This window comes from Labrus bergylta, chromosome 18 (genome assembly GCF_963930695.1).
Source record: "Labrus bergylta chromosome 18, fLabBer1.1, whole genome shotgun sequence".
Classification (NCBI taxonomy): Eukaryota; Metazoa; Chordata; class Actinopteri; order Labriformes; family Labridae; genus Labrus; species Labrus bergylta.
The window spans coordinates 22,714,101-22,727,053 of NC_089212.1; the positions used below are offsets into that span (position 1 = coordinate 22,714,101).

Below are 12,953 nucleotides of genomic sequence, written 5' to 3' on the forward strand. Positions count from 1 at the left end.
GCCGGGGCTGATGCAAAGCGACAGACCACGTAACAGGCCTTTAATGTCACCACTGGTCCTCACATGAAAGAGGGAATGTAGCCCCAAGGCTCGATTTTTTTGCCACACATACTTAGCAGAGGGGGGAGCTGCAAAAGAGGAAACAAGTGGAAGAGGAGGAAGGGGTGAAGTAAGAGAGGAAGGATGAAATCTGGAGATGAGAGAAGAGAACACAAAGACAGAGGGAGGAGGGAGCTTTAGAGTCACGCTGCTGAAGTAAATAGGTAAAAAGGCGAAGCAAGGAAATGTGTGTCATTCCCTTGGGATAACTCGTAACAGATTTTCTCCTTAAGCAAACACCATGACAAAGACAGACGGCAATACAACATAAACAGATGAGAGTGATGCATGTACAAGTTTGAGACAGACCGGGCGAGATTAAAAGGAGAATGCAAAGTAAACCCGCTAACATGCTTGCATTGTGTGCAGGCAGGGAGCGTTGGATTATACACATGGTGATGAGGGAAGAGGAGCGGAGGTACAGCCGAGGTCTGGTTCATCGAAAGTGTCAGACACTCAATAAAAATAAAGCTGCGGGAAGAGCTCCCATCACAAACACCCTAGACTCATGTCAGACACACACACTCTCCCAAGAAAGCAGAGGAGAGGTGGGATTAGAGGGGACAGAGGAAGACAAGTTCATCTCCTGGAAGACTATACGTCACCTTAAGGTGTCAACGACAGCTGGCAACTGGGCACCTTGCTTGTGCCCACACCTGTCTCCACTGCTGTGTCGACACACCGTCCATCCACAGCTGCCTTACAACCTTCTCTAGAGGAGTAGAGACGCACTAATGTTTGCATTACACTATTTGATTTTTCACTACATGCTCACAAACTTCATAGTATCTTCCATCCAATCACCCTGCGAGCCTGTCCTTGAACGTCCTGCAGGAATATAACCACAGCAGGCAGACAGGAGCAGCTGCAATCTTATCAAAGAGGACAATAAAGCAACACCTTGTAAGTCTTTTTATGGCCAACATTCCTACGTAATGACACCGAGCAAGGATGGTGGAAGTTATGGCTTAAGTGAACCGGAGCAGCACATTGGAGAGAATCTGTTTAACTGTGTCAGCTGGTTTGATGTTGAAAAAGAAGAAGTGGCACAAATTGCTCTATAGCCCTCTTTCTGACTCAACCAGGAGTTGTGCAACCTGCCAGGCACGGCAGCAGGAAAGTTTCTGCACACATAAGTGAATATCCCTTTAAACTCTTAGTTCATTTACAACTTGCAAGCTTTTTATTTATTTTTTTGTAACCAGGTGTTAACTACTGAGATACTTTCCAACTTTCCAAACACTGGCCAGCTCTGCTGCAGGACAGGACATGAAACACAGCACAGTAAACTCATTCACTTTGGATGTTTTGCTTTTGATCTCCTTGTTCAATCAAAATATATTCTGTGATATGCTCTGCAATAGGCCAACATTGTAGAGTAAATGGGCTGGAAAAGATCTTCTTATGGATTGCCAAGTATGCAAGATGATGGCTAATGATTTAAAGACTAAATGTACAAACATGTTCATTTTCTCTTTTCATGATTTTTTTTTTTTTTTAAAGATACTTTCTGGGCATTTTTGTCTTTATTGGATTGTACAGCTGAAAAGAGGCAGGAAATGTTATGAGAGAGAGAGAGTGGGGGACGACATTCAGCAAAGGGCAAGAATCGGATTTTAACACCCGACAGCTGCACTGAGGACTGTTGTCTCTTCAGCGCCCCAAGTCAAGAAGTTTTACACTCTTTCAAGACATCAAAAATATACAAAAAGTAAGAACAGCTTCACTGAGAGAATTCTAAATTCCTTAGCATAATCATTTTGACTCCTTTCTGATGTATCCACATTTTTTTTATTTATTATTCCAGCTCAAAAATTCCTTAAAATCCACTGAAATATCCCCGATCACCTGTTAGAAGGCCTGGATCATTCTGGCTTTACTGCATGTTGTCTCCATTGAGAGACAACACTTGTGTGCATTCTCCGACGTGAACTGGCAGGAATGACCCGTTGTTTGCGTCTGGCCCATTAAAGCACAAAAAAGCCATTGTGTATCATTAGCTGAGGGGGAGGAAGGGAGAGACAGAGCGGTGGAGCGCAGAGCTGAGGGAGGGGTCGTTGACCTTCCTCACAGCCGAGCAGATGACCTCATTCACAGCACATAGGAATCCTCTGTGTCCCCCCCCCCCCCCCCCCCCCAACAACTGTTCTTTATCACATTCACCATCCTCCCATCGCTCTGGGCAGCCTCGCTCGTCTTTTCCCTTTCGCGAACACAATCAAACGACTGAGCGGAGTTCATGCTCGCTAACCCTTTCATACACACTGCACATTCTTTCCTGCCAAGATACATGTGGGTTTGTATGCCAGTCGTCCCTATGTTACACATGGTGCTAAACAGGCTCTTTGTTTCAACAATTAGAGCCTAATCATACAAAACCAGCCATTGTTTCTGCTCTGTAATCTCCTCGCAACCACCGAACTGATAAGGACAGACAGACTTAAGCCTTACCACAAACAGACAACAGGCAGCGACAAATGCTGAACAAACATAACAGTCACAAAACTGTTTCACTCACAGTTGAGCAACCCTGACTTCATTGCGCTTGCTACTTAAAGCTGGGCGTGTCGCACATGGACATAAATTATGCGAAGCAAATTATGTTTTACATTACGGCATGCGACTGCAGGGCAGACAGCCACTGTAAAACACAAGTGTGCAACACATGTACGCTAATGCTAGTTAGGCTGGAGTGACACAGAGGAGACCTTGTTAGGAAAACTGAAAAGACTGCAGAGTAGGAAGCTCAGGCAGTGGATTAAAAACAAATGTAGATGTTCCTTCATGAACTCTAAAGTTTCCCTCAGAGACATTATTGAACATATCATCACGGGTCGGGCTTCTTCTGATCTGATGACTTACGCAAAGGCAATCCAATCACAAGGCTGCAGAGTGAAATGTGAGATTGAGGGTAGGGTAAGGCTGGGACAGGTGGTTCAAGACACCATGAACTTGGATAACTTCAACGTGGAGTTCTCTTTCACCACTGTCTCTAACTTGCACTCTAGCACATTTACAGCAGACTCACTGTCTCACAGAGAGCCTCTTGGTATGATCGCTTTGAGGTTACTCTGTACTTCCCCCCCCCCCTCCTCACAGCCGAGCTTTACACTTGACATGTGATCTGACCACACAGTGTGTCTTTAAAAAAACAGACATAAGGGTTTATTTACCTTAAGTAAAAAGACGACAACAAGGCTTATTTAGCATGCTGGTATCCAGAACAAGAGATGACCGATGTGGGAGTTTTGGGTCTGATACTGATATCTTTATTAGGGAGTGTAAAATGTGATACAGATATATTGGCTGATACCTTTATTAGATCTATCTTTGATTAGTTGAGATGGATAGATATTGATAAACACATGTATTGCATTGATCCCTCAAATACAGTTGACCAACACTTGTTGAACATGTGCAGAAACGATGGGACCTCAACTGGAAACTAGAATGTATGTGCATCACCGCTTGACACACTGGGCCGGTTTGTGATCTATATAGCGCCCTCTGCTGGTGCAAGATAACTTGTAGTGTAATACAATGAAATGCTATTCGACTGGTTAATAAATCTAGTCATATCCGTTCATATCTGCCATAAAATTAGCCGATACCGATCACTTGATATGCTAATATCGGCCGAAATTAACGGCAGGCTGATTAATCAGTCGGGCTCTATCCAGTACAGTTAATGATGTTTGCCTTCAAGTTTAAGATGCTTTATTGGCATGCATGGTAATTATCGTTATTGCCCGGATGTAAGAAAATGTCCATGCAACTGATTGATAATGAAAATGCATTAAGGAGGAGCTGAGTGGTTAGCAAGCCTATGTGAAAGTGTAATAAAGAATATTATTGCAGAATCACTTCTGCTTCCATCTTCACACCAAACAACATGCAAAGAATATTTACAGCTGTTTGATAAAACCTCAATTTGTTCTGCTCAGAGCTCTCTCGAGGTAGTCCAACACATGTCAGAAGGATTTTCACACAATACGACAATTTTATACAAAGCCAGAGCACGGGAACCCAAAGGGACGACAGCGTCTATAAAACAGTGCTGAGACATCATCTGCATTCACCACACAAAGCCGGTGAAAGAACAACAAGTGCCCTCGGTGAAGTGCAAACACAACATGATTGGCAAACTGTTAGAAAAGCTGCTTCCAACCGATCGCTACAGCATGGAATACGTTTTTAAATGTTAGGATCAGACTAGAATATCACTATTTGTCCTTTTAAGCCTGGAGAGAGGAAAGTTGTTTACAGACTTATGAAAGACGTTCAGTTACAGTAAACATGTGTGCCTTTTAACTGGAGCTCAAATTAAACAGCTGCAGGGTCTCTTTCCCAAAAATCAAAAGGGCAGATTAAAGATAGAGTTCTTCGAAGAGTAAAAGCTGGATCCTGAAATGTTAGGTTTTAAAAATGTCTTGAAGCTCTACAGATTTCAGACAAGAAGCAGCTGATTGGTCGCAGTTGGGAGTTCCTGGCGCTTCATATTTGATGACAGAGGCCTACAGAGGAATCTCTTCAACGCTTGCCACCTCACTGTCTGTGGCCCTTAGGGAAGGTTATGGCAGGACCACCTGCTCTCGCCGAGCCTCACAGAAACAACACGGGCTGCTTAGGGACAGGTAAATTATTCATCTTGGATTCATCGGCCAGCCTCGACTGGCGAGAAGTCGAAGCAAAGGGCTGCACACCACATGCAGAACCATCCACGGGAGGAGGAACGAGGAGGATTTGGATGAGGAAGAGGGAAGATGATGCACAGATAAACAGTCAGTAAGACAAGGGAGGGGGGTGTCACACAAAAAGAACATTTACGTGGGTAACCATGTCTGGTCTTTGATTTGCTCACACAAGAGCAAAGAGCTAGTGCCAGCCTCAGAGAAAAAACACGATCACACTAAGAAGACATATTCAGAATCAAACTCAGAGATTCAAATCAAAGTCAAAGTTTGGAGTCCTCACTGTGCATGGCGTTTACATAAAGCACAAATAAATACAACTCCAGGAGAGAGTGTGTGGGGAAAACAAACACTAGGCTGGAGGTTAAGTGTTCTGACTGTGCTCCCGGTAAAATTCCTGAGCTTGGCTGCCAATGCTCGATTGCCATTCCTCCTCCTCTGAAAAAGGAGAGGGGAAAAAAATGAATGTGGAGGAGGGTGGGAGGGCAAGAGAGGAACAGAGTGAGCATTCAGCTCATTTTTTCACCTCCTGTCATGATAAAAATGGAGAAAGCGGCAGGATATAGTGACAAACGTTGCTGGTATCACACCAGGAAAAAAAAGACTAATTGTGAGACAGTTTTTTAGTGACAGTTCAGGGATTTACGAAAAAGACAAGAGGAAGAAAAAGTGAGAAAAGGAGGACTGCTTTGAGCGAAGGGGTGGGAGAGCTATTTCAAGCACGTGAAGAATGTAACCGGGGCGGGGCTCATACACACACCACAACCTATAAATACAAAGAAGTACGTGTCTTCTATATCTACATGAAAGTGTGGGTGAAAGATTCATGATGGCTTCTAAATTAGTGAAAAGAAAGACAGAGCCACCTATGTGGGGGAGGGTAAAAAAAAAAAGGAGAAAAAAGGAAGGGCTTCTCTTGTCACCAAGGCATAAAAACAGCTCTCCCTCCTCCTACCCGTCTGTCTGAAGGAAAAACAAACTACTGACTCGCCTTTCCCAGAACACTTTTCTGTCTGAAAACAGGCGTTACCTCTCGCAGATGTTTTTGGATTACAAAATACGAGAGGGGAAAAAAAACCTGAAATAAGTGGGGTCAAGGGCAATGGGAGGCGCCACTGTCCCGTAAGAACAACTCTGGTTAATGAACAAGTCTGAGCCGAGGAAGTCTTGTGACATAATTATTACAACATTCCCTAATTCATGTTCCTGTTTTAGAACGGCCTGTCACACACACTCTGGCGCGCACACACACACACACACACACACAAACAACACACAGAACTGTGTCGTGCTTAGAAAGTGAAATTCTGTTATTCCCCCTGTATTAACGTTAACCTGATTTGACTGTTTTAAGGCTCGAAGCATAAGAAATCAAAGGAGGCACAGTCGTCCTCTGGTAATGTGTTGACTAACAGCCAGGAGTAATCGAAGGAAAGACACTTAGTTTTGGCGACAGCGGAGCAGATAGTCAGGGCACGGAGACGGGAGGCCAGGCGGCGGCGGCGATGATAAGCAGGCCCCAGCACTCACGGGATTGAGGCCCGAGATAAGAGCCCAGAGCTGTCGTTGGACGACTTTATCATACAACACCAACTGGGGGTGTTTGTGTTGGTTGGGAGAGGGGCGAGCGAGATGGGGTCCGGGGTTAGAGAGAGAGAGAGAGAGAAGCCCACACAGGCAGCTCAGATTGAAGAAAGGGGAAGGCGACTCCGGGTCCTACCACAACCTCTACACCTCACCCTGTCAGACGGATGCCACCAGCTAATTTATTACTGGGGAGGAGAGGGAGAGAGAGAGAGAGAGAGAGAGAGAGAGAGGCAGACGGAGAGAGAGACGACACAAAGCCTTCTATTCTGCTTTCTCACACTGGTGGCAACGGCTCAGTAAACCAGCTCACAGAATGGCTCTCGGTTAATTAAATTCCAGCTTATAAGTGGTGCTTTGGGAGAGAATGTGGGGAGAAGAGAGAGGGGTTGTGGAGGGAGGATATAACAGGTTTCTGCTGTGCAACAACAGCCCCGGTTTAACACCCCTCAATTCTCTCTTCACGTCTTGCCTCTATCAGTGCTTTCCTCGGGGGGGCTCAAGGCGGTATCTCACTTTGCAAAAACAGCACTCAATCTTATTAGCTGCTAAATTGATTGCATGTCAGAGGTTAGTGAAGGTCTCGCCCTGTGCTGGGGAAAAAAAACCCCCAAGGGTCAACGTGCAGGGGAGGGGCAGTACAACACGGTAACAGACGGACAAACAACAAAATAAGAGAGACGGAAAGATTGACAGAAATATGGGACTTTGGTTAGAAACCCAAACGCATCCCATTTGTCAAAATCTGTTTTGTAAACAGCTGCTCCCAGAAGACCTGTTTCCTACTCAGGCACCACGGTGGACAGCAGACAGTTTGTCCTCTGAATGCTGACAGCTCTCCAGGGAAGGTCCTGTTAAATCACGACACACACAGATAAACTAGCAGACACAGAGCTCTATATGCAAAAGGGGGGGGGGGGGGGGGGGGCCAGGAACAAAACGGTACGATGCACCATGCGGAGCGCTGAAAACAACGGACCCTTTAATCTGCCATACAAACAAAACTAAATAATGAGCATGTTTGGAAAGCTAAGGGGACCTGGAATTAATATTGTAACATCAATCAGAGTGAACCTTACAAATATTCACAAAACTCTGTGACAACAAAGACAGTCCAGACCTTCTCCCTTGTGCCGCTACCCTACATCAGAGTCCGCGCGCCGCTACCAGGCTAATATCTCTAGATGTTATATGGGCTGTCTCCTCCTGCCAAGAGAAAATATAGCAATTTGAAGCCGCTTGTTGGCTGGCAGATCGTAAAGAGAAAGAAAAAAACTCCTCCATAGCAGGTGTCACCTCGGGGAGATGAACAACTGCAACGCAAGGGGATTTCAAAGGAGGGCCTGTCAATCGGCCAGAGTGACCTTGAGGGAGTACATTCACATTGGGAACGTAACAGGGACGCCCAGGGCGGAGGGGGGGGGGCGATCGTCACGCACAAGGGTGGTGTCTGCTTTCTCCAGCATTAGAAACAGCTGTGTCCACATGCACAAGATGTTGGGAGGGTGAGGGGAGATGTGTGCAGCTGTCAGGAGGGTGGACTCTGGAGAGACGGGCTCAAAGGGTTTAATTGTCAGAACACTATCACCTTACAAAAGATGTTGATCTCTGTAACGTCCAAAGGAGCGAGGTGACGTCATTGTTATTCATCAACAAAACAGAAAACCGTCCGGATCCTCGAGATGGCGTTTGATGCCGTGTTGACAGACGAGGGCCAGTCCCTTTAAAAACGCTCGTTTTTTGAAACACTTTCTTAAAAGCGCTTCGCTGACTGGTTTTTGTTTTCCAGCTCTGCTCGAGCATCGCTGATCAATAGCTTTTCATGTAGCACCTGCTTTCTCCTGTCGCGTTGACAAGACAATCGCTTTCCATGAGACAGAACTGACAAGACGAGTCTCCGTTACACACGAGGAGGAGGAGGAGGAGAAAAAAAACAACAACACTCCATTTGGAGGTTAAAAAGTAATTCCAGCATAATAACATAAGCTTCCCATTCTGGAGTCTCTCCTGTCTGGACTGGAAGTCACGGTCGAGTGTGATGTTTACCTTCACTGCTGGCAGAGAGAATTGTAACAAAAACACGCTGTAGCATCATCGTTAAAACTTCAATCGTTCTAAAAACAATTACCTTCAAGTACTATTAAAAGAAACACTTTCTAAAAATGCAGTTATTCCACTGATCAGCCACCTAGTGCAGCACATGGAGGAAAAAAAGATCAACTTCAAAAAGCAGTGGGCCAAACGGAAGCTTTTCAAAGAGTCATTCAAACTGCAGATTCTGGACTGGCCGTTTAAGTTTGGGTCCTATACACCGGCAGGGGGCTGGAACTGGACTATAACATCAGAGCTTCAGCCCCGTCCAGAGAGAGAAAGCAAAGCGCCCCTAACAGGAACCAGACAGTCAGACAGGCCTCCTCTGCACCCGGGTGGCTTTCATCACACACAAACGCAACATTTGGCAGTGGTTGAAAGTTTGGGCTGGTGCTGTGGAAACCCTTGTAAAGCTCAGACTCATGAGGCAGACATTGGAGGGTTACCAGTGACCCCGTCGTGATTTCATAAGAACAGTTTCTTTTTTTTTTTTATTGTCAAGAGCTGCATAAAATCAGCGGTCTGATTCATGTCTGAACCTCTCAAATTATCTCACCAGCTCGTCCAAACACCAAAAAGAGCAGGACGTCAAACGAGTGCTGGAAAAGCTTTTAGAGAATAATAATCCAAAACATTTTATTCATGACGTCAGCTCAATATGTTTTATTATTCCACAGGAAGAAAAAGAAAACATCTGCAAATTCCCACAGGACATATTTAGTTTTTTTTTACAATATGTCTTATATTTAAATGATTTAAACAGTCATTACTTATGCCAGCACACAGCATCTCAGAGAGTGCAGCATCTCCCCTCTCATACCGCTTTACACCCGTAGCTCAGTCACAGCGTCGGAGGTTTTAAGTGAGAGGGGACTGTCATTTAAAACTTAGAGAAAAGTCACTATAAGCTATTTTGAAAATGGGTTAAAATGTAGCCTACAAACAGCACAAAGTCTCAGCCGTGTTAGAACTGTTCTGATCCTTCTGACTACCAGGAGATTTAGGGGCTCATCCAGAAACTTGTCACACTTTTTAGCAAAACATAAGTTTTGTGATTTCCCAGAGTTCACAGTTCATGTGAATAAAAACAATACAAGTGGAAAATACAATTCAACTTTCTGAGTTTACACAAAGTAAAAGTAATATGTTTAAAAATCAATGCAATAGATAAACTTGTGAGTACATGGTAAGCTCAAAGATGTGCCGTCTGTCGCTTCACTCATGAAGTGAACCCACCGCACGCAGCACGACTCAGCTGGTGAGGAAAAGTGTGAATGAAAAGGTGCACAGACTGTGTTTGGATCTATGACTATGGGGGGAATGGTAAAAAAAATACAACAGGTCTGCTTTCTAACTCAAATTAAAAAGATAAACAAAACCTCAAGACAACCAGTATGTTCAGAAAGGAGTTATCCACTGCAGATTATTTAAAGATGATCAACTTAATGGGAGATGTGAATGCAAATACATGAGGGGACATTATCATCACAGAAACAAATTCATGTCTAACATCAGGGTGATTTGCATTTCTGCAGCCTTCAACCTGAGACTACATCAAGTGTCTTATAATTTAGATGTAAATCACAGAAATAGGTGCATTTACCACCTACAGGTAAATTAGCATTCAGGTGTTTATTTAGGTGAGTTACGCAATTTTATTTTTGTGCTGCTGTCGTTTTTCTAGCCAGAGGAAATAGTCCACTTTACGTCTTGAGTGTCTTGTTTACCAGCGAGCACAGAGAACAAGAAAATCCTTGCAGACCGGTTCAGCAACTACATCCTACTACACCTCCTGATCCAGACATGCAACCGAAACTAACCAGCTATGCACTGCTCCATACCTCCATGAATAAGCCACTCATTCATGCCGTGAAGGGGGTCAGTAAAATGCGTTTTTTTTTTTTTAAATCTTCAGTGTCATGGTCTCTCCAGCACAGGGGAGGAGGGGGGGGGGACAGTCTGCTATAGGGCGGCTGTGGCGCTCTCTAGTGTCCCCGGCTCAGTTACATAAACCTCGGGTCCTACCTTCCTGCTTAGACCAGATTATGTTGGTGATACTATCAACATAAACGGCGAATAAAGCCAGTGTTTACCACCGCAGCTCCTCGTGTTAATGATAAAGTAAGAGGGGTGGAGGTAGACAGACAAAACCAGTCTGGACAAAAGGCGACGTAATTTTTTTTTTTTGGGCACGCTTGAGTTGCACAAAAAAAAAAAACCACGACGACTGCTGCTGCAGTAAAGGAAGGAAATATAACCGGGAGACACACAGACTCGGCTTGGGGACAAATACTGCAGTAGAAAAAGAGGAAAGGAAACAACAAGAGCTTCGTTTAAATGAAAAGTTAGACGGGTTGCAGTAATCTTCACTCCCCTCCTTTTTCCTCTCTCAGCCGCAAATCACTGGCCATTGTTTGGGCAACAAGCAGACACATTCCTCCGTGCTTGTAAGCTCGGCCGCTGGGGCAACTACTAAAAAAAAAACCCAACCTCTGAAAAGCACAAATAAGAAGTCCAACTTTTGTGTAACACTTGTTTGAAATGATTCATCGCCTTGTTTTTTTTTTTGAGTCTTTAAAGCTGCATGAAAGCTGCCGTTTGTGGTTCCTCAAAGAGTTCAACGGCACGCCAGACACCCAGCTAGCCTAACATTAAAAAAAAATGTGGCTAACTTCGAGCTACATTTTCTCGGGGAACATGTGGAATCAGGCCCTGGCTAATTAACAAAACAAAACAAAAACACAACAAGGTATTTCCAGTGAGGTACAGCTTTTAAAATGTGCTTTAAAAACTTCCCAGCTGGGTGACAGAGGGGTTTTTTTTGTTTTTCTAAACGAGTTAAAGAAAGTTTTTTTTTTTTTGCCTCGTCGCCACAAAGTCAGGAGTGCAGACACTGAACTCCTTAGCAACCTGGCCTTAGCAACCCCACTCTCAAACCGTGTTAAAGTGGGGTTTATGTTGGAGGTTTGAGGGTAGCGGGGTGACTTGTAAGTATTACTGTGGTGTTGTTGTAAAGACCGTAATGCAGAAGGGACGCCCAGCCGTGTGAAGTCGCACCAACACCGGACTGCACTGGTCACGCTTCCCACCCTCCAGACTCTCCCCGCCCCGCTTACCTTCATCGAGAAGCCGTTCCAGGTGTGTGAAGATGCCGCAGAGATTTGGCAAACTGGTCATGAGCTTCTTCTCGTTTAATAATTGCATCAAATAGTCGGGACTCGGCCTCGGTCGCTCCTTCACTTCGACCTCTCCGACCATCATCTTTGCGGCGAGAAAGCGGAGAAACAAAAAAAAAAAACCACCGTGCGGAAACACAGAATCCTCTTTTTTTTGTGTGTGTGTTTTTTTTTAGGGGGAAAAAAAAGGAGAAGAAGAAAAAAAAAAACGAAAAAAAGAAAAAAAAAAAACTTGCGGCTCCAAATCCCTTCGCTTCCCCTCCTCCCTTGAGATGAGAAGACTCTGTTAAACCCCCCCCTAAAAAAAAAAAATATGCAGGTTTGGTTTAGTTCTTGTTTTGGAGAGTGGAGAGGGGGCTAAAAAAGAAACCGTTATCTTCCCTTCCAGAGACTCGTCCGCCGTGTGCGCTCAGACTGCATGCGAGAGACAGTTCCACCGGAAAGCCTACGTCCTCCTCGGCGGCGATTGGCCAGCGGGGCTACCGGGGACTAATGGAACGTCCAATGAGCGCTCACAACCGAAGCAGAAGGGGCGGGGCGGGGCTTCGATTGTTCAATGACGGACAGACATTCCACCCAATGGCGTGCAGTGCGCAGGAATGCACATTATACTACAGGAGTGGAATAGCTCAGATTACTCCTTTTCTTCCTCACAAATGGCTCCATTATGGCATTTAAAATTTAACCCCAACACGCGTAAGGTTTTTTTTCAATAATAAGAGCAGTCTTCTTTAGCTTTACAACCTTTTACTGGAGGGATACGTGTCAATACTGGGAGTGAAATGAGAAGATAATAATAATAATAAACTGGGAAATAAATAATAATAAATAAATACAAATAAACTGGGAGTGAAAAGATAAGTTACATGAGGTTTTTTTATTTTAATTTTTTTATTTATTGCACAAAAAAAAACATAAACATAATAGATCAATGGAAAAACAGACAGTACATAATGATTAGTTAATTAACAAAATATACATTTTGAAATGTGCTGGAAGAGCCAAATAAACCCAGAGGGGCTCGTCGAGTGGCCCTCCTAAAGAGAAAGATGTAACACAGAGACGTACTATCAATGTAGTCCAAGCAAAAACAATAAAGCTAACAAGAACACATACTCAATAAAGTGTAAAAGAAAGCAAAAATAGGAAAAAGACAAATTGAAGAAGGTTTTACTTTCTTTCTTATTATTTTGAAGATAGCAACGTTTACACTTTTGCAATAAAGGAGCAATTTCGGCGTAATTCTTTCTTTTGAATTGCCTTTTTTTTTTAGCTTAAAACTTTTATGTAGAATTTGTTAAAGAAAAAAATA

The 12,953-nt window shown here is 44.1% G+C and overlaps 1 protein-coding gene across 7 annotated transcripts in view; it reads right to left on the reverse strand.

Annotated features, from left to right (window-relative positions):
• Positions 1-12,061, reverse strand: part of qkia (QKI, KH domain containing, RNA binding a) — a 73,706-nt gene extending 61,645 nt beyond the window's left edge. For 6 of the 7 annotated variants that reach the window (XM_020647991.3, XM_020647993.3, XM_065966467.1 and 3 more), the window contains exon 1: positions 11,582-12,061. In XM_020647991.3, the coding sequence (XP_020503647.1) occupies positions 11,582-11,726 (145 nt within the window). In that variant the 5' untranslated portion in view covers positions 11,727-12,061. The remainder of the gene's footprint in view (positions 1-11,581) is intronic. The other variant, XM_020647992.3, reaches the window with a different exon arrangement.
• Between the last annotated feature and the right edge of the window lie 892 nt (positions 12,062-12,953).